The sequence below is a fragment of the Castor canadensis genome, chromosome 3 (assembly GCF_047511655.1).
Source record: "Castor canadensis chromosome 3, mCasCan1.hap1v2, whole genome shotgun sequence".
NCBI lineage: Eukaryota > Metazoa > Chordata > Mammalia > Rodentia > Castoridae > Castor > Castor canadensis.
The window spans coordinates 45,951,358-45,977,858 of NC_133388.1; the positions used below are offsets into that span (position 1 = coordinate 45,951,358).

Consider the following 26,501-nt stretch of genomic DNA (forward strand, 5'->3'; position numbering starts at 1 on the left):
AGGCCAGATTAAAGTTCCCATGCAAAATACATACAAAAAGGAGGCTTTGTACATGTGTATTTAAGAACTAACTATCTAACTGATTTTTACAGAGATGTTTGAGCTCCTCGGTGAAGTAGGTATTATGTTGGAATATCAGAGCAGGGAGACTTCTTCCTTCACAAAGTGGTGGGGCTGACAAAAGACATGGACTGGGCTTTCACTGTGAAGGTCTGGACCATGGCTGTTGAGGTTGGACCTCTAATAGCAGTCATTTGGACATATATTATCCTCTCATTAATTAAGAAAGGCTGGAGAGGGAGGTTAATGTTGAGACTGGCTGATATTTGTTAATACAGACCACTTTTTATCTTGAAGTAGGATGTGTGGAACTAGTATGTATGCCCTTCCATGACTAGTTATCCATAATGATATCTAAGCAAGCAACCACAGAAAAAAATGACATCCATTACTTGAGTTTTGAAGGAGAGTGTAGTGTCAACTAAGAGATGTACACTGTGGAAGAAGTTGGTGGAGTAGGGTACAGGCTTCATACCATTTATTTACAAAAGGGAGAGAAAAAGTATCTTATTTTTTTTTAAATCTCCTTTTTAATGAGACTGTGAACTAAAATATATCTTATTTAATAAGTTCTCCTGACCCTCTTACACTGTTGGTGGGAATGTAGACTAGTACAACCACTCTGGAAAAAAATTTGGACGCTACTTAAAAAGCTGGACATCGATCTACCATTTGATCCAGCAATACCACTCTTGGGGATATACCCAAAAGACTGTTACTCCACAGGCACCTGCACATCCATGTTTATTGCGGCACTATTCACAATAGCCAAGTTATGGAAACAGCCAAGATGCCCCAGCATTGACGAATGGATTAAGAAAATGTGGTATCTATACACAATGGAATTTTATGCAGCCATGAAGAAGAACGAAATGTTATCATTCGCTGGTAAATGGATGGAATTGGAGAACATCATTCTGAGTGAGGTTAGCCTGGCCCAAAAGACCAAAAATCGTATGTTCTCCCTCATATGTGGACATTAGATCAAGGGCAAACACAACAAGGGGATTGGACTATGAGCACAAGATAAAAGTGAGAGCACACAAGGGAGGGGTGAGGATAGGTAAGACACCTAAAAAACTAGCTAGCATTTGTTGCCCTTAACGCAGAGAAACTAAAGCAGATACCTTAAAGCAACTGAGGCCAATAGGAAAAGGGGACCAGGAACTAGAGAAAAGGTTAGATCAAAAAGAATTAACCTAGAAGGTAACACCCACGCACAGGAAATCAGTGTGAGTCAATGCCCTGTATAGCTATCCTTATCTCAACCAGCAAAAGCCCTTGTTCCTTCCTATTATTGCTTATACTCTCTCTACAACAAAATTAGAGATAAGGGCAAAATAGTTTCTGCTGGGTATTGGGGGGGGGGAGCGGGAGGGGGTGGAGTGGGTGGTAAGGGAGGGGGTGGGGGCAGGGGGGAGAAATGAACCAAGCCTTGTATGCACATATGAATAATAAAAGAAAAAAGAAAAAAAAAAACATTCAAAACTGTAAAAAAAAAAAAAAAAAAGTTCTCCTGGAGATTTACAGAGCTACTACATTTTATATAAAAGATACCGAGACATGTGGCTTTAGCCACACCTCCTTCTGGCTTTCCTAATCTACCTCTTAGTTCCCAGAGGTGAGCACTTCAATCCAATAGCAACCAAGGAAAAACTGTCATAGTGCTTTTTCTTTCTTTTTTTTTTTTTTCAACTAGTTTTACACCATTCCAAATTTTGGAGGTCTTGTTAATCTAAAGGCAACTCAGGCCAGTTAGATGAGGGTGCGTTTCAATTAATCATAGTTCTGGAGATGAAAATCCAACTGTGTTATACAAAACAATGCAAACTAGAAACCAACTATCTGGGGCTTTATTTCCTGACTGTGATGCTTGGATCCCATTCCTGCTGTTTCCTGAATAGCATAATGTCTGTTCCAAATGAAACCCCAGCTGGGTCAAAGAGCTCTAGTGTGCCAGGGAAAATTTACCAGGTCTTTAGCTTCTGCTAGAAGATCTTCAACATCGGAGAAGCTGAAGCTGGCAACGGTGATGAACTGGCTGACAACAGACACAAATTTATCCCCAGGCTGTGGGGGCCGAGACTTCTGATATTCCAGTTCCTGAAACACAGGAAACGGATAATGACAGCGTAGGCTTCCAATACAGACACACCTTGTCTTCTATTCCATATGCCTCAAACCGAATTGCTCAGATGGCAAACACATCTAAAATGTTTTGTGTGAATCTAGCTTTCCCTGCCCTTCCTCCTTCCATGCTGGGGTCATGCCCATGTGCGTGGAAATAGTAATTTAACCAATTATCTGAACACTTTATCAATGTGAGTTCTCATTCTGGCTTTAGAGGATAAGCAAATTAGCATTTGGATACAATTAATAGAAGTCAAATAAATTAGGGCAAATTGGATTCAAAGGGTTTTTGAGTGAAAAAAAATTTTGATGGTTGATACTCTGAGCTCAGAATTCTGGTGTTTTGATTTTTTTCTTACTTCTCAGCCAAGTTGACTTACATCCTAAACCCTGGTGTCTAGGGCAGTAGGATCTGAACTACAGCATTTGGCACCATCATCATCTACCATTTTTCTTCTTGCCTATTCCAATAAGTTTCTGTGAATAGGTAGGTAAATTTTCACATTCTCTATTACCATGGTGAACACACAGATGATTCAAGTCAAATTTCAATAATTAATTTCAACCACGGCCAGATGTACTTTCTTATTTATTGTCTCCAACACCTCTATGAGAGGCATCCTAATCCCCACAACACAGGAATACCTTAAGGTTTAGAGGTATTTAATTCTTTGCCCAAAGTCAAAAAACTGATCAGTGACAAGGCAGAATTTGAACTCGGGTGTGCTTGCCTCTAAAGTCTCAGTAAAAACTATTCTGTAAACCTGACATAAATGGATCACCCACCTGCACCCCTGCTTTTGTTCTTCATCTGCTTTGGCAAACATACTAGCAAGCAGGAGCGTAACAGTCACAGGCTATGGGTTCTGACTCAGCTCTGCCACCAATTTGGTTCTTACCAATAGCAAAATACTCTGGGCCTCAGTGTCTTCATTTTTGAAAGGAGAACAATATTCATGCCACCATGAGAATGAAATGAAATAACAGAACTGAAAACTCGTATTAATTCTGGAGCTGGCTCTGATTGGGAGAAATTGCCACAGGTCTAGTACTTTGGCCCAGAAAATGAATATTACATGTGTTTTGGGTATAGGGATGGGAAAGTTGTCTTAAAGCGTTTCATTAACAGATCATTTCATAAGAATTCCCTCTCTGATACTTCACACAATATAATCAATTTGGACAAAGCATAATCAGGATACATGAATATTTGTACAGGCCAAACTTTGTCTCCCAATGTTTTCTTTCAGGACTACATCTTGACATTTAAGCTGCCAGGGGATCAGAAAGCTTCTTTAAGTGCCCTTCTAGTGAAGAGCATGTTACAGTATTTATGACCCAGGGGATGCCGAGATTTCAGCAACACTGTCCTTTAATAAACCCGAAACACAGAATGTCCTAGGAACACTGACCTCCCCCCCAATCCTAGTCCTGATGTGACCTGAGAAGCTGGGGGCAGGGTGCCCATTATCAGGCTTATGGATATCATAACCGCCATTCTACTCTCAAGAAAGTGTCCCTGGAGACAGAAGGCAACTGAGCAAAGGTTATCAAAGAAGCCTCGCCAAAATGTCCTGCTTCAGCCTAGCCTTTCTGAGAGCCGTGAGGAACGGTCAGGTGTTCTTGGCTCTGGGCACACTGGTACTGGGAGAGACAGAGTTTATATTATTTTGTCTCCTTTCAGCCCCAATCCTCTCAAAACAAACACACACACAAACAAATTTACCTTATATAGTCATATTTATAGAAAACAAAAAATTAGGCATTATGATTTAAATTTTAGTAGCAGTATATGTTTTTTTATTTTTATTCATTTTTTTTTTGGTGATACTGGGGTTTGAACTCAGGGTCTCATGCTTACTAGGCAGGTGCTCTACCACTTGAGCCACACTGCTAATGCATAACTACGTTTTTCATGAATTCTAACTATACTCTCTAGGCATAGTTTTGTGATTACAAAAAGAAGGGAGGATCCCATGGCATTGATAGCTGCCTGCGAATCAGGATCTTTCACCAAGCACAGATCAGAGCTATGTCTTCCTCCTGAACGAGGCTACCAGTGATCACTCTGCCAGCTGGTTCTCATCCCTGGCAGTAGCATTTGTGCAGTTCCCACATGGCACTGCGCTAGCACAGTCTTGTTTCATTCCTCTAACTCCTCTCTGTGTCCTGTACCAGGGGCAGCCTCCCTCCTATGTGCCTAAAGTCACCTCCTTCTAAGCCATTGCTCAAAGTTCTCCTCTAGAAGAGGTACTGCCTCTAGAATGTGCCAGTCATTCTACAAACCTTCAGACCACCCTCAATCTAGCCCTTTCCTCCTGGATATCTGTAATCACAGTACTTATCTACAAATGGCTATGCCGAAAGAACTAGCTTCTCTTGATTGTTTCGACATTGGAGGTTAGGGATTCTGAATTGCCTTGAGTACAGCCCATATACTCAAGTGACTACTCAGTAAATTCTTCCCAAAGGACCAGCTCGAAGGCACCAGAGAAGTTCTAATGCTCTACTGAAAGTAAACATCAAATATTAATAAAACCTAGAAACAGAGAGGGTCCTTGAAGATCAGTCCAGCTCACTCATTTTAACAAGGCTGGCCTCCCAGGCAAATTGGAGGCACTCCAGGACCAGTTCCAGCAGTGACCCACCCATGACACCACCCAGCTGCCTGCAATCGAGTTGCCCGGCTCGACACAACCTGCCTTTGCTTCTTTCTTGGTGGTTGTTCTTTTTTTGGAATCAATACAGACATCTGTTCTGGGCAGACCACATGCCAAGGCAACCAAAGACTCATGTGCTAGGAGTCACCAGCATTAGCGATAGTGAAGAGACTAAGAATTAGAACAGGAAGCAAATACTCACTGTCTCTACTGCTTTCAAGCCACTTCTCAAGGTACTTATTTCTTTGTCCAGCTCAGTCATGCTGTTGTAAATAGCAACATTTTAGTAATAGTATGTCACTTACATGTATTAAATACATGATGGCTTTAAATATTTCTTGCTTCGAAGATGATACCAGTTTGTTTTAAATGCTTTTTTAAAAAAATTCTCTTTCATGCTCTTATGGAGTTCAGGTTTAGAATTACGCTTTTTGTATTCCACAGTCAGCAGGTATATTTTACAGGTTAAAAATAGCAGACAAGAAATGTGTCCCCTGTGTACAAAAATATTTGATGTTTCAATTTCAAAAAAATTTATCTTCAGCAAGTCACTATATGTAGAAATAAAGTTCTTGCCAAACGTGGTTCTCTTTGAGAAACTAAAAGAAACTGGCTTATCCATGATCACTTTCACACTGCATTCTTCATAATCAGTAAAGAAGGCCCTAACAGTATGTGGACATTACAGCGTAAATTACATTAAGCTTCAATCAGCAATGATTTTTCTTAAAGTTGTACTAACTAGTTTTCACTTTTATGACTTTTCTTTTTTAATAAAGAAAGATTCAGGGCTTCTGCTACCATGTTTCTATTTCACAGCTCTAAAACAGAGATTAAAACTTAATTCTCATGGATGAGTCACAACATACAAAGAAACTTAGCCGTACTTCATTTACTTTAATATTTTCATTTCATAGAGTATGAATTCTAGAGAGGGAAAAATTAGCCAGCTCATCATACTTTTCAACTTCACTGCAAAAGATGCAGCTTAAATATATGAAAAAAAGAGAGCACCAGGAAGTAGGAGGGAAGAGCTGTAAGGAAAATTTTGCTTGCTCCCCATTCTCTGAAACGTGGTGTAAAGTTTGTGGTAAAAGTCTGGCAACTTTCCATTGTATTTTTAGTTTCCTGATTTACATAAAGACTGCTTCCCATTAAAGGGTTGCCTTGGTTTCAGAGAGTGTGTGTGTATGTGTGTGTGTGAAAATCACCAGCAACACCCGTACATTGAAACCTTTTATTTGCTTAACCATGTAACCTCCTTTAGCTTAGCATGCTCCTACCTATGTTTTACAGAATCACTTTTCAAAAGCATTCCTCTCTTATACTCTCAATAACTCAGAACATTAGATTTTGTGAAAGTTAAAAATCACACGTGGCAGTAAACAGTCCAAAGGACCTGGAACAAATACATATTCAAAACACATTTTAATGATTTGCATATGATTCAAACTTTACTCTGTATAACATTCAGAGGAAAACAGTCAGAAGGACCCACTTCGTGGACTGGCCTTTACACAGTGCCAACTAACCACCTCAGTGGTGAACCTTGAGTCCAAGCAATTTGAAAACCAAATGATTCGCAGTGAGTACTTACTTTACTTTTGCTGCTTGAGGAATATCACGCAGTTCTTCGTTTAGATTGAGAACCTTGGGGTATTTATTTTCCACAATAGTTATTAGATAGTGCAAAAGGGTAATGTTCCTACAGTTAGAAGGAAGAACATTCAACATGATTAATATAAAAGTTCCTAGCAAGCAGAATGGGGTGGGGTAGGCAAGGAGAGAGGGATTTTAATCCGCTGAAAGAGAGCAGCTATTTTCAAGTCTAAAAGTACTCTTCAAGTCTGAAGAGCAACTCACTGATGATAAATATTGATAATTCCTATTTAAAATTTCATCCAAAGGTGGTCAGAAAGTTAGAAAGTCCCCTATTTCAGGACTGACCCTGGAAATGGGTCGTAACTGTGCCATCATGTATGTGATATCCTTACAGCTATGAATCCACTTCTAATTTTAGTAACACTTCAGCTTTTAACTGCATGACTCTTAGTAGTTACCAGTTGGCTGTGCCAATTCCCTCACTGGTGGTGACAGGGCTGAACCTTGACTGATCTGGCCTGAAAAGGGGGTGTCTGATAACACTATCAGGCAAAGCTGTGTTAGTCTGGTCCTGTTGTCACCAGCTCTGTTGCACATTACAATCACATGGACTCCAGATGCCTGGGCCAACCCCAGAGATTCATTAAATTGGAATGAGGTGGGGCCACGCGTGGGTACTTGTTAAAACTCCCTGATGATTCTAATATACAGCCAGGGTCAAGAACTACTAATCTATTAATGTTACTGTAATCAGGAGGATACAAATGCATTTCCTGAAGAACATTTCCAGAATTTAGGCAGTTTGCTAATTTACAAGGTTAAACTGCAATACTCCCACCCATCTCTACCAACAGGAATCAGAACCATCATACAATTTTCTTTTCCATAACAATTGAAAGCATTTGATTGCCTTTGTGGCTTTGTAGAGAAAATACAATCCTATTCCTGAGTCAAGTGCTCAAAAAAAAATCTTTTATTTTTCTCCCTCCCAACAATTAGAGAACGAATGCCCAGCAAAGCAAACCAGTGGTCAATAATTCTGGCCACTTATGGTCCTTGTATTCAGATGCATCTCTCTATTTTGAGTTTTGCAATTTGCAGAACTCCTGTCTGCCCTCCTGCCTGTTACCAAAGGGGTCAGGGGAAGGAACAAAATGCCAGCTATCATCACAAAAAAGAGTATGCTATTTTTCTTCATAATTTTAGAGAAATACTTTATTTCAAGATAATGAATATATGTGCCTTTCCTACTGTAGAAAGGCTTAGAACCAGGTCAGACATTGCACATTTGTTTGCTATCCAAATAACACCTCATTTGCTTAAACACAAATTTATATATATATATATTATATATATAAATATATATAATATATTTACATAATATATATATAAAATATATATATATATTTTTATTCACATGTGCATACAATGTTTGGATCATTTCTCCCTCCTTCCCCCCGCCCCCTCCTTTAACCCCCCAACCCCTCGCTACCAGGCAGAAACTATTTTGCCCTTATCTATAATTTTGTTGAAGAGAGAGTGTAAGCAATAATAGGAAGGACCAAGGGTTTTTGCTAGTTGAGATAAGGATAGCTATACAGGGAGTTGACTCGAATTGCTTTCCTATACATGTGTGTTACCTTCTAAATTAATTCTTCTCAAACTAACCTTTTCTCTAGTTCCTGGTCCCCTTCTCCTATTGGCCTCAGTTGCTTTAAAGTATCTGCTTTAGTTTCTCTGCGTTGAGGGCAACAAATGCTATCTAGTTTTTTGGGTGTCTTACCTATCCTCATACCTTCCTTGTATGTTCTTACTTTATCATGTGATCAAAGTCCAATCCCCTTGTTGAAACACAAATTTTTGAACAATGAACAAATGAATACCACACATTTGACTCATTCCTGGTGGTTACCAGGAACTTGAGTCTTCTATTCGGAATGAATGCCTCTTGGTGTTGACTATGCCACTGCTTACATAGTTTGATTGGACTCAGTAGTACAAGTGCTGAATGAGTGATTGGTTACTGGCAAGGCACTCAGCTATACATTTGTGGACCAAATATTCAAAGGCAGAAAAAAAAAAGAGGAAAAAAGATTAGAAATAGTTTTGATTTATTCATTTAAAAAAGCTTATACATTAGATAAATTCTGGGACTGGCAAAATGGCTCAAGTGGTAAGAGCACCTGCCTAGCAAGTGTGAGGCCCTGAGTTCAAACCCCAGTGCTGTTCCCCCCCTCCAAAAATAGATAAATTCTATAGCAACCTCAATAAGCAGAGAATCCCTGTAAGTACCAGGCTATCAGTAAGGTGGCAGGCAGGGTTTCACTTTTGTGGTTTTTTGTGCTGCACATACAATTAAAGAGAACATTCTAATGGGCACTGGTGGCTCAAGCCTGTAATACCTAGCAACTTGGGAGGATGGAGGTTCAAAGCCTGGGCAAACAGTTTGTGAGAATCCCATCTCCAAAATAACAAGAAGGAAATGGACTAGAGGTGTGGCTCAAGTGGTATAGTGCCCTGAGTTCAAACCCCAGTCTCACCCAAAAAAAAGAATCTTCCTTAAAAAGTTAACTCGTGTTTATATGCAAATAAGAGGCCAAGGTCCCTAGTACAACCTGTAAATAAGATCCACCAGTTGGGAAGAGTAGGTGTGAACTGACCAACAGAACAGGTGTTAAATGCCTGTGAGGTCAAATACCTAGTTTATGACCTCAGGCGAGCTAAATGATCCACTTGATGCTGCCTCAGTTTCCTTATCTGAGGATAGGTGATAACAGATTTTCCTCCTCAGATAGGCTGTTCTGAGAAGGAAATGTGAAAAGTGCTCTGAAAAGATTCAAGGGCTCGCTCTTCATCACTCTACTTCTCCATCAAGCAGAAATAACAGCTCAACACATTGCTAGGATGGATTGAGGGAGGGCTGCCATGCACTTTGCTTCACCAACCCTATAGAAAATATAGGTCCAAAAGCCCCATTAGCTAGGAATAATTAGGGTGAACAGCCTACATTTCTAAAAAGGATTTGGGTACAGAGAAGTTTACCTTAGCAACAACTGTGCAAGTTCCTTTGAAGCCAGTGAGAACCACTGAAAAACAAAGCTCTCAAGGAAACTAGTGACCCTACCTGTTAATGACACAAAAGGGTATTTTCACATCTTGGTGTTTCTATCCAGAATCTGTGTTCTTAAACTGTAGTGCTATATACTTTCTAAGAAGCATTTTAATAACTCATTGGATGAGCAACTGATTACCAGCAGCCAAAGTGCATTTATATAGCTCCAATAGCTTCAATATGTGAAGGAAAACATAACTTAAAAAACCCAACAAGCTCCACATTCAATTTTCCCTCTCTTTGGAACACAATTCTCTGTGGAGGGATAGTTACTAGCTGGGTCATGAGGAGACTTCAAGAAAGCTAGTAGTATTCTGATTCTTGATTTCAGTCACATAGGAGAGTTTATTTTGTCAAAAATTCATCAATTTTCATAAAAATATTTATGGTCAGTGATCTCTTCAGCTTATTATACTGCAATCTAAAATTTTACTTCCCCCCCCAATAATAAAAGGCAAGACCAATAAGAGCAAATTTAAATAGACAGTGTCTGGATTATACTGAAAATGAATGAAAAGCCTTTGCCCCACTGGGAGTTTGAGAGATGCTATGGTTATGAGAAAGGAAAAAGGAGTCAATGTAGGAAGAGGAGAACATTGAGAGATGTTCAACCTAGAGACTGCAGTGTTATGGTGACTGAGGAAGACCGAAAGACAATTTAAGTCCTACTTGAGCACTCAGATCCTCTGAGTGTTGGAAGATAACACACTTACTTGTCAATACTGGATTTTGTGTCAGCAATTTTGTTGAGGCTGGATATCTTGAATCCATAGGCATTGCCTCTTTGGCCTTTATTCATGTAATTTCCAAATGCCAAAACCACTTCTAGCAACTGCTTGAGGGCACCACTCCTAAATACCTCTTCTGAGCCAGAACGAATTGCTTGAAAACAAAACCCAGAAAAACACAACATTTACAACCAAGACTTTCAGTGATATCCAGCCTAAATTCACGTACTGTCACAGATACAAGAGATGTAAGATTGGGTCATTAGACTGCCAGGGAGCACTTGCAAAACACCTAACCTAGAAGCAAAGCAGAAGGGCACTGCTAAAGTGGTTGATGAGTCCACAGATGGTGGCAGATTCCTCTCCTTTTATAGTGCTTTCTGGGCTGACTCACCAACCTTAAGCATTTAGGAATACATAGAATAGCAATTCTATTTCCAACATTCCTTTGCAAATGCTCCCTTGCCTGGTGTGAGTCACATCAACAGGATTACTGATCAATCCCACAGACAGAGAGAACTGGTCACATTTGTTATGTGTTACAGCTAGCAGGTCTCTGGTTTGGAGTCGGCGCTCAGTCAGACTCAATCAGCAAATGTTCTGCAGGTATCCTCCTCATTGGCCTTATACATGTCTCAAACATCGAAAAGTTTAACAGCCTTAAATCCACACTTAGACAGCTGTAATCAAGCCTTGTTGCAAGAAAGCTAATCAGAGGCTAATGTTAATAGTGGCCAAATTCTTTCCTTAGCTACACCCATGTAGTCGAAAGGCCAGCCCCTGCAGCGTCCAGGAAGTATGCTGGGGGCTCAAGAGCCCAGGCCAGGCCAGTGTGCCAGGTGCTAACTTTCAGTAAACATTCATCGGCATTTCCAAAGATTTTAAGACATCATCAGCACTTGGATGGAACTCGTACATGGGCACTTAAGACAAACATTTTCAAGCTTGGCAGTTTGACCTTACCTTCCACTTTGGGCTTTACTTCTGCCACGCGCTCTGCAAACTTCTTCTTGAAGTATAGCGATTGCAATCTTTGCTGATAATGATTAATTCTGTAAAAGCAAGCATGGACTGATTAACACTCACTTGACTTGAGAGTCCATTTTTGTCTGACCTGTATTTGGGCAATTGCCCCAGGTCCCTTAGCTCTAGCCAAATAATGCAACTGCTAAAGAAAGTGAGAGCCAGTGGCTGTTGACTAAAGCCCTCTTCCTTCCCTCAGGGTGCCAGCAGCTCTTGTGAACAGAGAAAAGATGAAAAGGAATAAAAATGCAAAGACTCTCCATTGTACTGCAAATAAAGAACAATTCAATACATTTTCCTCTCAACTTTTTATGAAGTTTGGCCTTTGGCAAAACTGTAAAAGTTTGTCTCTATCCTCCCCCCATATCGTCTTCATACTCTTGTCTCCAAATATCCCCTTTTCTTCACAGTCAGCTCTTTTTCTGCTCCCCGCAGGGCTGGGAAGCTCTGCCTTTCCTGATAGCAACTAAGGGGAACAGGGATGCACATCAACTTCAGATCAGCACCAAGCCATTGGCTCTTATTTCTGGGGAGCTGTGGTGGACATTGCCACCCAAGGTTCTGAAATCAATGCTTAACCTGCTCATGGTGGCAGTTTCAGTCCAGCAGGACCAGGGATTAGTCCCTCCTCCGAAACCCTATCATATAATCAAACAGACCTGGGTTTGCCACCCAGATGTTCTCTTACTCGGTGACCTTACTGAACAAGTGCCATGACTCCTCTGAGTCTTGTTTTCCTCCATGGTAGATGGAAAAGAATACCTCTCACCTTAAAGTCCCTCCAGGCAAGGGTGATAGGAAGGTTAAATGGAAGACATGCAAAGATCCAGATGCTTAATAGGTGGCATCTACTGCATACTGCAGGTAACCACTCGTTTGTCTACGCTAGAGGTTGTAGGATATACTTGTGGGAGTTTCAAAGCCATCCTTTGTTGTATACAAAATGACAAGTTGTGATGCAATAACAACAACAAAAAAGTAAGTCTGACAATGCAGAAATGGAGGGTGAGAGACTGTTCCTCCTGGCTGCATTTGCAGGCTGCTGGCACTGAGGGAAAGGGCTCTGCCCTGAGGGTCACTTAGAATTTCTAGACCACTGGTCCTTCTGTAATAAGGAACTAATCTGCTAGGCCTGGAGTGGCAAGCAGACTCAGCTCATATGCCGAACCCAATTATGGAGCAGTGGCTACCACATGGCTTTCTGGAACATGGCTGAGAAAGCTTGCCAAGACCATGTGGGAAGAGTACCATGATTGATTAGTGATGTCTGCACGTGTCACAAGCTGACATTCACATCCTGGCTGTTCAGTTATGGGGACTCGGGGTCGATGTTGCCAGAATCTGTCCCCTCCTTCTATTTTATAACGAGAATCTGTCACCTCCTTTCTATTTTATAATCTTGAGATGCCAAGGTACTAGAAACAAGAGATACTATCCTAAGAAATCAAAGTGGTGAGGAGAGTGACACTGACTGGAACTAGGAAAAGTTATGACTTGATAACTTTGGCACTTGAGCCAAAGAGGACCAGACATGGAAATAGTTGTGAAGAGACCCTGATCCTGGCTTGCACCTATGGGCAAGAACTCCCACAACAAAATAATCAAGTTCCACACAGCTCAGACTTGGAGAGATTTTAGGATCTAACAATGCTTTAAGTGAAGCTAGGTTAATTGGCCGAGCAACTTAATATGAACTGCAGGTTTAGCTTCCTTTTTCAGCATCTCTAACTCACCGGCTCATCTCAAAAAGGAATCGATCAGCCTTGGCCATCCGATCCAATTCATGCTTATGTTCCTCCAACAGGTCAATATCACTTTTTTCAGGAACAAACTTCAAAAGCTAAAAGTACACACAAATATTAAAACTGAAGTTTATAAGTTAGAGCTCTGCAGTAAGCTTTCACCTTTCAGCTAATTGGTCCAAAAATGAAATTTTAACTTTTGTTTAACTTAGAAGCTCTGCTCACAGGTGACTCAGACACAACAAAACTGATTAAATATTTACATTTTTACTTGAAAGTAGTTAAATTGGTCTGAAACTCATTTCGGGTACCTTTCTATTCTTTACTGCCTTTCAAGTAAGAATGGTGGAAGTCCTCTACCAGGATCACTTTGCATAGAACATTTCATGAATCTTAGAGACTCAGCCCTCTCATTAGAAGATGATACAACTGAGGTCCAGAGAAATCAAGCAACTTACCCAGGATTACAAAGCGAGTGTGTGTAATCATCAGAAATAGAACCTAGGTGCTTTTGACTCCAAGCTCCATGCTTTTTGTTTTTAAATTACATCAGGATGGAATAAATAATTTATATTTCCCATTCATTTGCTTGTTTTTTTGCTTATCTAATTCCATTTCCTTTATTGCTTCATGCAGAGTTGAATGAGGAACACAGTGTGATCTGGTACTTTTGATTCCATATTTTATTTTTGAGGTAAAAATGAGCAGGGGACACAGAAGAAATATCAACAACTTTTTAAAAAGTACTTCTATACATATCTGACTGCCTTTCAAGGCGCATGTATGCTATTTTCTAGATCAAATGCCCTTGGAGTTTTTTTTAAATTACACTGACTTTGAATTCTGAGAGCCTCTCCATAACTTGATGCTGGCATTGGGTAGTCCATTGAATAGATTTTTCAAATGTTGGATTTAACTGGGGGACCTCAGAAAAAGAAGTTAGTCACCAGCAAAGAGAATTGTAATTATAGAGAAGGAGGCATGAGGAATTATTGGGAAGTGCTGTGAGACTGGTAATATGTTCTAGGCAGAGTACATATCACAGGCCAGGCCTGGAATAGGCAGCACCGTAGTTATGTAGGCAAAAGGCTGGTGAGGGTAGGGTGGGCAAGAGCAGGGAGTAGCAGTAGCTTTATAAGAAATTTGGTCTTTATTTTGTGGGTACTGGGATATATACCTTAAAAATCTTATATAGTGGAATGAGTTGATATTTTAAATGACCATTGTGCTTACAGAATAGAGACAGAACTAGGAGGGAACAAAACTGATAGGGGGTCATGATAAGATAGTTGGAGCAGGGATCAAGGTGGGAGATGATGGTGGCCTGGCTTAGGTAAGGACTGTGGATATATTCTAGGGCTATGTAGGAAGTTTGAATAGAACTGCCTGACTTGTGATGCATGGATTGTGTTAAATGAAGGAGGAAGAGTCAAGAATGAGGCCTGGGCTCTGGCTTAGGCAACAATGTACACAAGTATCACAGGGAAACCACAAAAGAAGGTTGGAAGTGGGGTGGAGTTTAATATTTAAAATACTTGCAAGAGACCCAAGTACAGATTTCTAGAAGGCAGAAAGAAGGACAAATGAATCTGGAACCCTAAAGAGATCTATTTGGAAGACAAAGTACTAGAATTAGTTGTAATAGGAAGGCCATTAAGGACATGGGTGTGAGTTGAGATAAGCAGGGGAACTGTTGAGAGAAAAAAAAAAAAAAAAGCAGGCTGGAAAGAACGCCCTGGAGAGTATTCTAGGGATGAGGACAAGAGGAGGAGCAACCTTCAAAGAAGGCAATGGAGGTACAGCCAGAGAGATCTCCATGGTGTCATAGGGGCCAAAGAAAGAATGTTTCATCGTGAGCAAGTGGCTACTGGTGTCAAACACCATCAAGAAATCAAGAAAGAGAAGAAATGCAAAATGTCTTCTGGCTTTGGGAGAAGGGAAGTTGTGAGTGTCCTCACTGAGAATAGCTTTAAGGAGGTGAGGAAGACAGACTGTAGTGTGTTGATGAAGAGTGAACAGGAGGCAAGTGTAGACAAGCTTTCAGGAAGTTCAGCTGTATCAAATAGCGAGAGGACAAGCTGTGTGTGTGGCTGGTGTGTGAGAGAGAGAAATGAGGGAGGAAAGAGGAGAGAAGCTGAGACTTCAGTAAGCTAAAAAGTGAAGGTGTGAAGTTGAAGTCAATTCAGCTGGACTCCTACTAGAAGGAAGATATAGGGCCAGTGCAGAGGCGAGAGATAACTTCCTTTTCCTAGGGAAGAGAAGGGAGGCAGGATAAAAGCAGATGTCAGGGATCTCATGAAGGTCAGGAGGTGAGGTAGCTCCTATGCATTTCCATTCTCATGTCCAAAAAGTGACACTGGACAGGACATGTATCTTCTTGTTCTTCTTCAGTGCATAGAGAGAAGGAAGTAGGGAAAGGAGAAGGAAGGAAAAAGAGTGAGAAAAAGATTTGCTTTCCCTCCCCACTTAATTTGAGTTTTTTACCTACTGGGCAAAGAAACTCAGTTCTAGTCTCAGGGATTCTTTGGCCAATTTGCACAGCCTCACCCCCAACTTGTGCTGAGTCCACTAGCCCATGTTCAGGAAAATAAAACCACTGTATCTCCTTTATTACTTGTAAGACGACATAGTAAAGCTCAGTGCCCCTCAAATGAGATCTGAACAATACACTGAGTGTGGACAGGTTTTAAAAAGGGAGGGAGAGTTAGGAAAACACCTGGGAACAGGAGAAAGATATCCATTCCAAAAGAAGAGGAGTTTATAAATTCTATCTGAGATCTGAGCTCGGCAGCCACAAGCAGCAGGAGAGGAAGGAATGAATGTGGCCCAAACACAATCACAAACAGGAGTAAAGAGAAGCAGGCATCACACTTGTCTGGGAAAGTGGTGTGCAGAAGAGGCAGAAGAACAGTAAAATCAGGAGGGAAAGAAAGCATGTGGGAGCTGATCAGAGAGTGAGAGGTTCACAGAATTATCAGGAGAGACCAGGTCAAAAATATCCTTCTTGGTCAGATTCTGCATCAGTGGATGGATTTTTTTACTTGTGTTTATTTGAAATACGTTCTATTTGCACTGCAAGCCTTTTTGGCAAGATTTTGGAATCTTTTCCCTCAAGGAGGAATTTTGCTGGATGCAATTTCACAGTAAACAGATCTTGTGGAATTTTAAACATATGACCTTGTCGATAGGGGCTAAAGACAGAAGGACTTATGCAGCTTTACACATAGTTCTTCATTCTGGGTTAGTAACTGGAAGGCAGGGTCACTTGGGAGCCAGGGAGGGCCAAGGGGAGCTGGCTCCACTCTCCTAGGACAGAAACTCTGTTTTGGCTGCCATATGGTGAGGAAGAATGTGCAGAAAGCTGGAAAAACTCTTAAAAGGGGGGAATTTTTTTAAAGTATTCATACACAGACCATCATGATAGACTCAAGACATGGTCATTAACTATTTTGATAATTAAATCAAACCTTTGAAGGACAGCATGGTAAGTGTGAGGACAACTCCAGACACAGGTCATTTAGGGGGTGATGCCACATACATCACTCCTCCCTGCTCTCTGTCTGAGACCTTCAAAGGGAATCATGGAAAATATGCATGCAGACAGAGGGAAACGCCACACAGAGTGGCCTTGCCACCCAGGACCACAGGAGCTGGGCATGCCTACAGATGAGGCCTCATGGTCTTCCTGGAATCATGGTTGTTTTTATCCACAGTTGACCTTAAGTAGACCTAGCTCTGACGGACGTGAACTCTTGACTTGAATCACTCAACTCTGATTCTGAACCAAGGATGATGAGATGAGACAGAAACACAGAATAGCCTTAGAGCATTCTGAGACTATTACCACAAAATTTAGAAAAGTTTAGTTCCAGGCCAAGGGGTAGGGGGCAGAGACTGGTAACAAGCCCTAGAATTTGTACTAGTTCAACAACATTATCATTTGGGGCCAATTGAACAAAGTTGGTGACACCATCAATGACACAATGACACTCGTCAGAGTGGCTAAGCAGAAATGCTATAAAAATACTTCTTGAAGACAGATCAGGTCACCACATAAGATTGGATGTTTGGCCATGGATAATAAAAATTCTATCCAGGAACAAAAATTCGTGTTATGTGTAAATCCTGTGCTATCCTGGGATTGGAATTTACCACCATTTAAGACAGAAGAAAACAGACACAAGACTTAACCCCAAGAAACTGACTGCTCACCTAATGACACATGAATATAGATACAGGTGATAGTGCTGATGGTTTAATGGCTTTTGTGCTTGTGGGAATGATAAGCCAAGACCAAGACAAATTGTATAAGAATTTAGTAATGAATCAATTTATGTACTGTAGCGTGTGATCTCCTAGTGGTAGTGAGATTCTCAGTATCAACATGAAACAGATTTTCTACTAAACTTAGTAGATTTATATGATCTATTAAGACACAATAATTTAATTACAGCTTGAGGGCATTATGAGTCCCATGCATTTAACAAATTTGTGACCTGCTTTCTCACCCATCATTCTGAGAAACAATGAGAAAATGAGGTCACAAAGTCTTCTAAAAGAGCCACATGGAACCTTGGTTCAGTTTCTCAATTCACAGATGTGGAAATTTATCTATTAGCAACAACTAGATTTTCTTAATATCACGTTTCCGATGGAAAGGCAAGCTGTCACTTAGGCTCCGAGAAGCGTCTGGCAGCTCACCTGTTCCAACATGTCCTTGGGCAGATCTTCCTGCTCGTCCATTGTTAGAATTGCCCGTTTGATTTCCTCGTTGGATAATTTCAACCTGGAGAAAAAATGTTTTATTTTGTTGTTAACAATACTGGTGTGAACATTAAAATTTCATACAAGACAACTCATTTTGCTAACCCAGCTGCTGATTTTCAAGTATGGTTTTTCTCAAAACTCTCAGTGAAAGCTTATTTCCTGACAATATAGAATTCTGAAACTAAAAATAGGATTTTGAAACTGCTTTAACGTTCTTGCAGGGCTTTGCAATGCTCTGCTGAGGCAGAGAACAAGGCTGCTATGTTCTACCATTTAATTTCTTAAAAAAAGGGACTGGAAGATTAAAAGATAGGGAAAATACACACAATTGTTTTCTTTTTTATATAATATCCTTGAATTGAAGGTGAGATAAGGACACTAAATTCCTAACTTGATTATAAGTCAGAAGTGTTTAAGGTTTGCTGTCAGGTTAAAAGTAGATTTTCAGAAGGCTAGGAACTGTAGGTTTTGATAAACAGTGAAAAACAGTGTTATTCAAAATTATGAGGAGTTTTCACATTTATCATTGTTTCATCTGAGTCTCAAAATAACTGCCTTAGTCTTTGTTTGATAGAGAAACTGAGGCTCAGAATGGCCAAGCCATTTGCCCAAGGTTAAACACAGCACAGAAAGTGACAGAACACACAAACCCAAGCTCCCCTGTGATTGTTTATCCCAAACCCTCTAAAACACAAACACTGCTTATCTAGTTAATGTCTTATAGCAAAGGATTTATTCAAAAAGGCAAATTTGTTTCCTGTTTGTCTGCTTTACTAATTTCAGTAAGGACAACATAGGTTGACTATAAAATATAAAGGCCATTAAATTAAAATAAACTTGAAAAATATATTTTTATTAGTTACCACAACAGTCTTACCCAGGGCAAATAATATTAATCATATTATCAGTATGACAACAGAATCATTCCTTTGTTCTGTCTGTAAGCAGTATACCCACACTTATTTTTGAAACCTTTTCCTTACAGCCTACCACTAATGTGGCATATGAATTTCTTTGTTGTTGTTTTGGTGGTACTGGGGTTTGAACTCAGGGCCTCAGGCTTGCTAGGCAGGTGCTCTACCACTTGGGCCACTCTACCAGCCTTTTTTTGTGATAGGCATTTTCAAAACAGCCAGGCTGGCTTTGAACCTCAATCTGATCCTCCTGATCTCTGCTTCCTGAGTAGTTAGGATTATAGGCATGAGTCACCAGCACCCAACCTAATGTGGCATTAGGACATTAACATCACCTGATTTGTCCTTTAGTCTATGCTCTTTAAAAAGATTCACATTTACAATGGGAGACAAAGACATAAAAAGGCACAAATATAGAGCAACATATACACATGTCACATATAACATTTGAGGGTGGGGGCTTTGCTACCAGATAGGCTGAGCCCCAGACCTGGCTCTGATACTTCCCGGTCAGTAAGATATTGAAAAAATTTTAAGTGCCAGTTTCCTCATCTGTAAAATAAGGATAATAATAACTACATTTAAGCTGGGCCCTAGTGGCTCACACCTGTAATTCTAGCTACTCAGGAGGCAGAGATCAGGAGGCTCATTGTTCAAAGTCAGCCTAGAAATAGTTCTCGAGACTCTATTTCGAAAAAACCCATCACAAAAAAGGGCTGGTGGAGTGGCTCGGGACCTGAGTTCAAACCCCAGTACTGCAAAAAAAACCCCAAAACAACAACAAAAAACTACATTTAAAACAGGATTTTGTGTGTACAGTATATATGTATGTGCATGTGTGCACACATGTACAAGGATTAAGTGAAGTAAATTCAAAGTGCTTGGTACAGTTCCTGGTCACAGAGAGGGCATATGCGCTACAAGGCAGACTGGTTTTTTTTGGCAGTACTTGGGTTTGAATTCAAAGCTTCACGCTTTGTAGGCAGGTGCTCTACCATGTGAACCATACTCCCTGCCGAGTTTTTCTATACTGGAAAACAAATAGCAGTATTTTTTAAACTTAGTATTTACATGCTGCTAATAGATGATTAAACAGTGCAAGTATGGTTATTATGAACACTTCACAAAGCGCTCTCAAATCTATTATTTCACCAGACTTTCCTCCCTGTACATGACATTAGGACTGGAGCTGGAGTATAAAGAAAGAGTTAGGAGATATGTCCTTATTTTAAAGGCGACTATGAGCTTTTGGAGAATCAGGTGATTAGCAGCAGAAACCCTGAAGACACAAAGGCATATAAAGCACACATTCATCCATGGTCTCGCGGAAGAGCCCCAGGGCTGAATGAGTGAGCAGAAGGAACCACAGGCAGCGGGAGGAGAAAGGCCCTCACCCCTGGTGAAGCTGAATGAGACCACTTCACTGTGGACCCCTGTGGCTTAGCCTTTCCTCTAGATTTTAACAGGATTGTTAAAACCATCCACCCCACTATTTAAATCGCATGGTCCTTCATGTGCTAATAAGTAGAAAAGAGAAGAGATTAACTTGTGAATCCTATTGTGCTAATATCACTCTCTTCTATTTCATGTTCTCAAATCTAAATATAGCAGCTAAGCAAAATGCCAAACTGTCTGTGTTGAGAAATGTGGCCTACTTTATTACTCATCTGAGCTGTGGTATCATCTTAACTCCTAGGCTGTGCAGAATGACCCTGGCCCTGGCAGACATTTCCCAAACTGCCATTTTCAGGACTATCATTGCCCCATGAATATGTTCACCAGAACATTACGATAGAGAACCCCCGTAATTAAACAGAACAATTTAACTAAGTTGACCTGGGTAAAGTAGACAACAGGACAAAAAACTGTTGTCATCAAGATTTCAACTGTACAGGCTCTAGGTAGCCCTGGCCCAGGTTAGGGCCAGTTTAAGTGCAAACACCATGGTGTGTACAGGCAAGTCTAAGGCTCAGCAACAAAAGGGAAGACTGAAATTGCCACTAATGAAAACCAACCAGTTGTAGAGCAGCTATAATCATCACAAGAAGAGCTCTGCTTATAAGAGAAAAATAAATTAGTTCTGTGTCCTTTTCACACCGAGTTGAAGAAACCATTTTATGATGTACTTCTGCTGAGTCCTTCTGTTTTGCATTTAAAAGAAAAGGAGTTGAAAATCAGAGTGAGAACAATACTTGAAGTATCAGATTTGCATTTCATTAGCTTCCCATATGGAGTGCAGAACTTCTGGCTTTTGAAATTGTATACATTTATGCTTCTCAACCCCCAGAGGCTGCGTGGACTAAACACCAGCTCTAATTCATAACAATTCTGCTTTCTCTTAATGTGGCCCACAAAGAGACCCGAGACTTTAATGGATAGTGCTTAAGAAAATCTACCTGTCAACATAACACCGTGCACGTGGCCTGTTGGATCAGACAAAGAAACCCTACCGTAGGGAAAAGGAGAGAAGGGTACCCCACCCTCTGGTATGGTTCTGTAGGTTGTAGAGTTCTTAGCATCATCTGTCATCCACAGAATGAGTCTCTAATCTCTGTAATTTTAGGAGTCTATCAGTTCTTGCCTTTTAATTGCTTTTAAAGCTTGGCAGTATTCTGGTGCTGAAGGGTGGCAACTTTTGAGACACCCACTTCAACTATTTTTTTTAAAAGCAGGAAATGAACCAGCCACCTTAACTCAGTACTTAATTCTCTCATACTCTAACTCAGGTATTTCAATATTTTTCTGAGAGAATTGGAACATCCAGATATAATTAAGATAAATTAAGGATGGATGGCTAGGTCAGTTTTAGCTCTTGCTTTAGTGGATTTAAGCCAAATCCCCCTACTTCAATGTCGCTTTTTGTGGTTTGACATCCAGGCTGCCATGTCAAGTAAGTATCTAGATAAAGAGAGTGGCAGAACACTTCATAAAATTGTGTTTTAGGTGGGCTTTGCAGTATAAACCTGCTTTCAAATTTCTTTCTTTTCCTTTTCCTTTCCTTCCCTTCCTTTCTACCTTTTCTTCCCTTCCCTCTTTCCCTCTCTCCCTCCATCCATCCATCCATGGAGAGGTCTCTTTTTGGGGAATAAAACAGTCTGAATTTTAGATTGCTACATCTCATTCATATACTTACAGATGAAAAGCTGCTCACTCTGATGAGGGCCTATTGTAAAATAACACAGATTCATTAAACTGGACTTTAAATAGATAATCCAACAGATATGAGGCAGGTTCTTAATGGCTTCTCATTCTGAGGTCCATCATGTCCACTTTCCCGGCCCTCCAGGTTTGTGATATGTATGCCCTATTGTTCTGGAGTTCTTCATTCAAACTCACACCTCTGTCCCTTTCTCAGAGCTTCCAGTGACCTTGGCCACTCAAGCTGTAAAAACCTACTCTAGGAATGAGGAAAGCTTCCTGCTTAGTTTCAGCTGAGGCCATGACAGGTTGCCCTAATCAAAGAGTCTCTTAACCTTTATAGTATGTGAGGAAAAGGAGAACCAAACACTGTGAATGCATGTGCTTCATGAAAATCCAACCATGGAATATGCTACAGCTTTTCATAGTGGTAGATTTTGGTGTAAAGATTGCTAAAAAATACATCCCTAGTCATCAAGATAAGAGAGCAGTTCACCAGCCTTTGAAAATGAAACAAACAGAAAAGACAGTGCAGAAAGGCTGATGTTATTTATCCCCAAGCACAAAATCGATGCTAAGTCCTATCAAGGGTTTCTTCATCTCTGTCAATTCTGCTCCTCATCAGGTTTCAGCTCAACAACAGAAAGAGACTCCTATCTGATGGTTTCCCTGCATCCGGGTCTTGATCCCTTCTACCTTATCCTGCAAACTTCTGAGACCATATTTAAAACCTTAATAAAACAAACACTGTTCTCTTCCTGAACAAAGTTCACAGTTCCCTGATCTCATGGATAAACAAGGCATTAATTGAGCAGCTATTAAAAGTAGGTACCCTGCCAGGACCTCATGTAAACTGGGCTAATTCTCACAGGCCCACTGAAAAACTTGTGCTTTTATGATCCCCATGTTACAGAAGGGGAGCTTATGACTTGACCCTGGGCTAACTCATGCCCTTATAAGGGCATTAGACATGAATTTCAAGCCTTCTTTCTAGGTTTCATTCAACCCAATTGATAATCCTCTGTGACTCTTTATTAGCCGCTCTATACTTCATTGGAATTGCCTCCCCTATCACTTTTGTCCATGTCACTGTGTTTGTCCTCCGAGGCTCACTTTCTCCCTGCTGGAGCCCCTCTCACTCCCTTTTAGGGAGTTCAGACAGAACTCCCTAAGTCCTTCCAGTCAGACCAGCACAACCCTTCACATTTCACATATATCATTTTCTTCTTCAATTAACCTTGAGCTTTCAAAGGCAGCAATGCCATCTCTGTTAGTATGCTTTGGAGAAATTAACTTTGTATCATGGTTTCAGAGATTTTGGTGCATCACCCGGTCCTGTGGCTGTGGCTTATGTTGAGGTAGAACATCATGATGGGGAGGATATGGCAGGACAAAGCCTTATGGTACCCAGGAAGTAGAGAGATAGACAAGAAGAAGCCAGGGACAAGATACACTACTTTCCTCAAATGAGGCCCCATCTTCCAGTTTCCATCATCTCCCAATGGTCCATTCAATTATGATTCCATTAATGGATTAATCCATTGATCAGATTGAGCCCTCATGATCTAAGAACTTTCCAAAAGCCTCACCACTGAACCTTGCTCAGGGACAAAGCTTTCAACACCAGGGGACATTTCATATCTAAATCAAATCACCATCTGAAGTTTTAGTACATCCTATGGCACCTAGAACAGTGCCAGGCAAATAAATGCTCCAAAGTGTAACTGTTAAAAAAAAAAAAAAGGTATCAGACACATGCACATACGTCTCTTTCCTGCTTTAAGCCTCTAGCTCCTTTTGTATGTAGTAAGAACTTGCCGATGAAAAGGAGAGTATGAAAACGCCTAACTGGTTAAAAAAGTAAATAAACTACAAATCAAAATTAAACAAAACAGCTTGATTTCTTTCACTTTTACTACAGCCTATTTAACATATCACTGTGTGCTTTTCCTGATGGGAGAGTGGAACAACTGATCACCAAGCAGAAAAGCATGTGGTACTGAATCCTCTGAGGGAGAGAGGGGTTTTAACTTGGTCAATTTGGCACCACTTAACTGGGACTCAAAATTACTTTGTTGCCCACAACATACCTTTTAATTGTGCTCACTGTAATAAAACCTATTCATTAAATTGGATTTTAATAAATAATCTAAGAGATATGAGGTGAGTTCTTAAAATTGTCTTCCAGAGAGAGTTTAGACACACAGAAGTTCTATGATACTTCTGTGTTAACAAGGAAATTATATGCCACAAATATGAAATAATTCCTTTATTTTTCTGGTACTAGAGTTTGAACTTAGGACCTACACTGAGCCATTCCACCAGCTCTTTTTTGTGATTTTTTTTTTTTTTTGAGATAGGGTCTCTTGAAACTATTTGCCTTGCCTGGACTGGCTTTGAACTGTGATTTTCCTGATCTCTGCCTTCTGAGTCGCTAGGATTACAGGCATGAGCCACCAGCGCCTGGCTTGAAATAATTCTTTTAACAATGCAATGGGAAATTTGCCAGAAAGAGTTGCGAGCTTATCTATAACTAGTGTAATTACCCTGGCTGGCATTTAGCATTGAGAATAATCTGTCTATGAAGAACTAAATCACAGTCTTTATAAACATTTCAACTCCACAGAAAGTAAATGTGATGTCTCCTTTTGTCAAGTTGTTTTAAAAGTACTCACCTGGACTCCAAAAGCAGAAAATATAAAGAGAGATTCTCAGATTAAAAAACAAGACAAAACAAAACAAAATCTTTTCCCAAATCTTCACTTAATTTTACAATTAAAAATGTTTTTTGTAAAAAGGTAACAAAACAAATTGCAAATTACATACAGTGCAGAAGAAAAATGAGTAGACCTTCAAGTTATTTTCAATGGAGTCATCTTAAGGCAGAAATTTTTGTCTAACCTATACAGGTTCATGGAGTAAGAGTCACAAGAAATACAAAGCCTAGCCATTTACATAGTTTCTAGCTAGGACAGAAATGAAATGTTAACAGGGTGGTTTGTGTTACCTTACAAACTGCACTAAAATTCAGGGATTTCACTAAGGCTTACTTTCTCTTTCATGAAAAGAAATGTTTGCTCCCCAAAGTAATAACTGTCTGGCCAACAATCAAGTTTCCATACTGAAAACCAAGCAGCAGCTCTTTTTGTTAACAAAACTCAGTCAAGGCCAGCAAAGTAATAAGGATTATTGTTTTTCATCTTCACTGTCCCCAAAAGAGAGTCACCTTATATCAGCCTCAATGCACATACAACATTCCTTCCAGAACCCAGCTTATCTTTAAAGCCTTAACACCAACATTCTTTATACCCTCATAAGCATTAGATGTCTTTGCCTACAGTGAAAGTCTCATTTAGAGAAAAGAAGAAACTAGATACAGAAAAGCTACTTGAAATGCACAGAATGACCTGACAACATTGCCTGGAGCTACAATCAGATTCCAGGCTCCCAAATTTCCTTTCTTCTTTTCAAGTTTCAAGGCAGTGATAGTTCACTAATTATGAGAAAGATTGCTGACCAGGGCTGAACTGGATAAATTAGCATTTTGCTGAGGTTTGAGATTTACATATCTCTTTAGCTGTAAAATGCTCAGGTAGGACATGAAATCACATAACCTTGAAATATAAAAAGGTGACACTGGAAAGCAAAATAAAATAAAGAACTTTCATCATAGATCCTGATTCTATGACAGAGTTACTTAGAGACTAAAATATCCCAAAAATGCAAGTAAAGGTCAAGTACATTTTATGGGCTTCGAGGGAAGAAAACCTTGACTTAGGATACTCTATGCTAGAGGTCTGTGGAAATTAAACCCTAAGAGAATTGACATCCAGCTCTGATACATGCTACTAGGAAAAGAGACAATCCTAATCAGAAGGGAACCCAAAGACTTGTATCTTGGTGGGTACAATTAAAATGAAATGACAAACGTGGTATTGAGCCACATAAGAGAAAAGGTGATCCTGTTAGAAATGTTTATTAAACATCAACAGTACCTTGACAGAAGGATGTTGCAATTTTGAGCTCTCCGACCATCAATCACCGATAACTCTTTGACTTTCAGTTTGGAACTTAGTGTGTCATCAATGGCGTCTGCTTCTTTCTGTAAAGAACACAAAAGAAGTTTATCAAATAAGGGACCTCGGACTTCAGACACACTCTTCCTCTACATTTTTTCTATGTATACATGTACACACACACACACACACACACACACACACACAAAACACATACATTCACAAATGGGCCAAGCTGACATGGAGAAGTGAGGAGTGCATGGAGGGTGGTGAAATTGAAACAAAGGCTACAATCTAGTTGGCAAAGAGAAATAATAAGAAAAGATGACCACCCATATTTGTAAAAGCATTATTTGGAAGAATAAAGTGCCTCCAAGTGAAGATGCTAAGTGTGCATAAATTATCAGTGAGTGATGCTGTCCTTTTCTCCTCCAAATCCCTATGGACAGCAGATAGAAGAGCTGTCACTACTAATCAAGCTCAGCAGAGGATTGCCATTGCTGGTCGGAAAGTTTGCAGAGCCCATTCACCTCGGAACCATTTGCATCCTGACACTCAAGAAAGCTGAACAATAAAACCTCCCAAATGTCTTCATGTTCAACAGGAAGT

The 26,501-nt window shown here is 40.2% G+C and overlaps 2 protein-coding genes across 7 annotated transcripts in view; one reads left to right on the top strand and one right to left on the bottom strand.

Annotated features, from left to right (window-relative positions):
- The window catches only part of L3hypdh (trans-L-3-hydroxyproline dehydratase), a 151,128-nt gene that overhangs the window by 72,767 nt on the left and 51,860 nt on the right, over positions 1–26,501 (top strand). The window lies entirely within an intron of this gene.
- Daam1 (dishevelled associated activator of morphogenesis 1) overlaps positions 1–26,501 on the bottom strand; it is a 162,323-nt gene that overhangs the window by 5,684 nt on the left and 130,138 nt on the right. For all 6 annotated transcript variants that reach the window (XM_074067875.1, XM_074067876.1, XM_020178957.2 and 3 more), the window contains 8 exons: positions 25,872–25,978; positions 17,759–17,843; positions 13,049–13,155; positions 11,256–11,344; positions 10,278–10,446; positions 6,448–6,555; positions 5,053–5,113; positions 2,032–2,163 (listed from right to left, as the gene is read on the bottom strand). In XM_074067875.1, the coding sequence (XP_073923976.1) occupies positions 2,032–2,163; positions 5,053–5,113; positions 6,448–6,555; positions 10,278–10,446; positions 11,256–11,344; positions 13,049–13,155; positions 17,759–17,843; positions 25,872–25,978 (858 nt within the window). The remainder of the gene's footprint in view (positions 1–2,031; positions 2,164–5,052; positions 5,114–6,447; positions 6,556–10,277; positions 10,447–11,255; positions 11,345–13,048; positions 13,156–17,758; positions 17,844–25,871; positions 25,979–26,501) is intronic.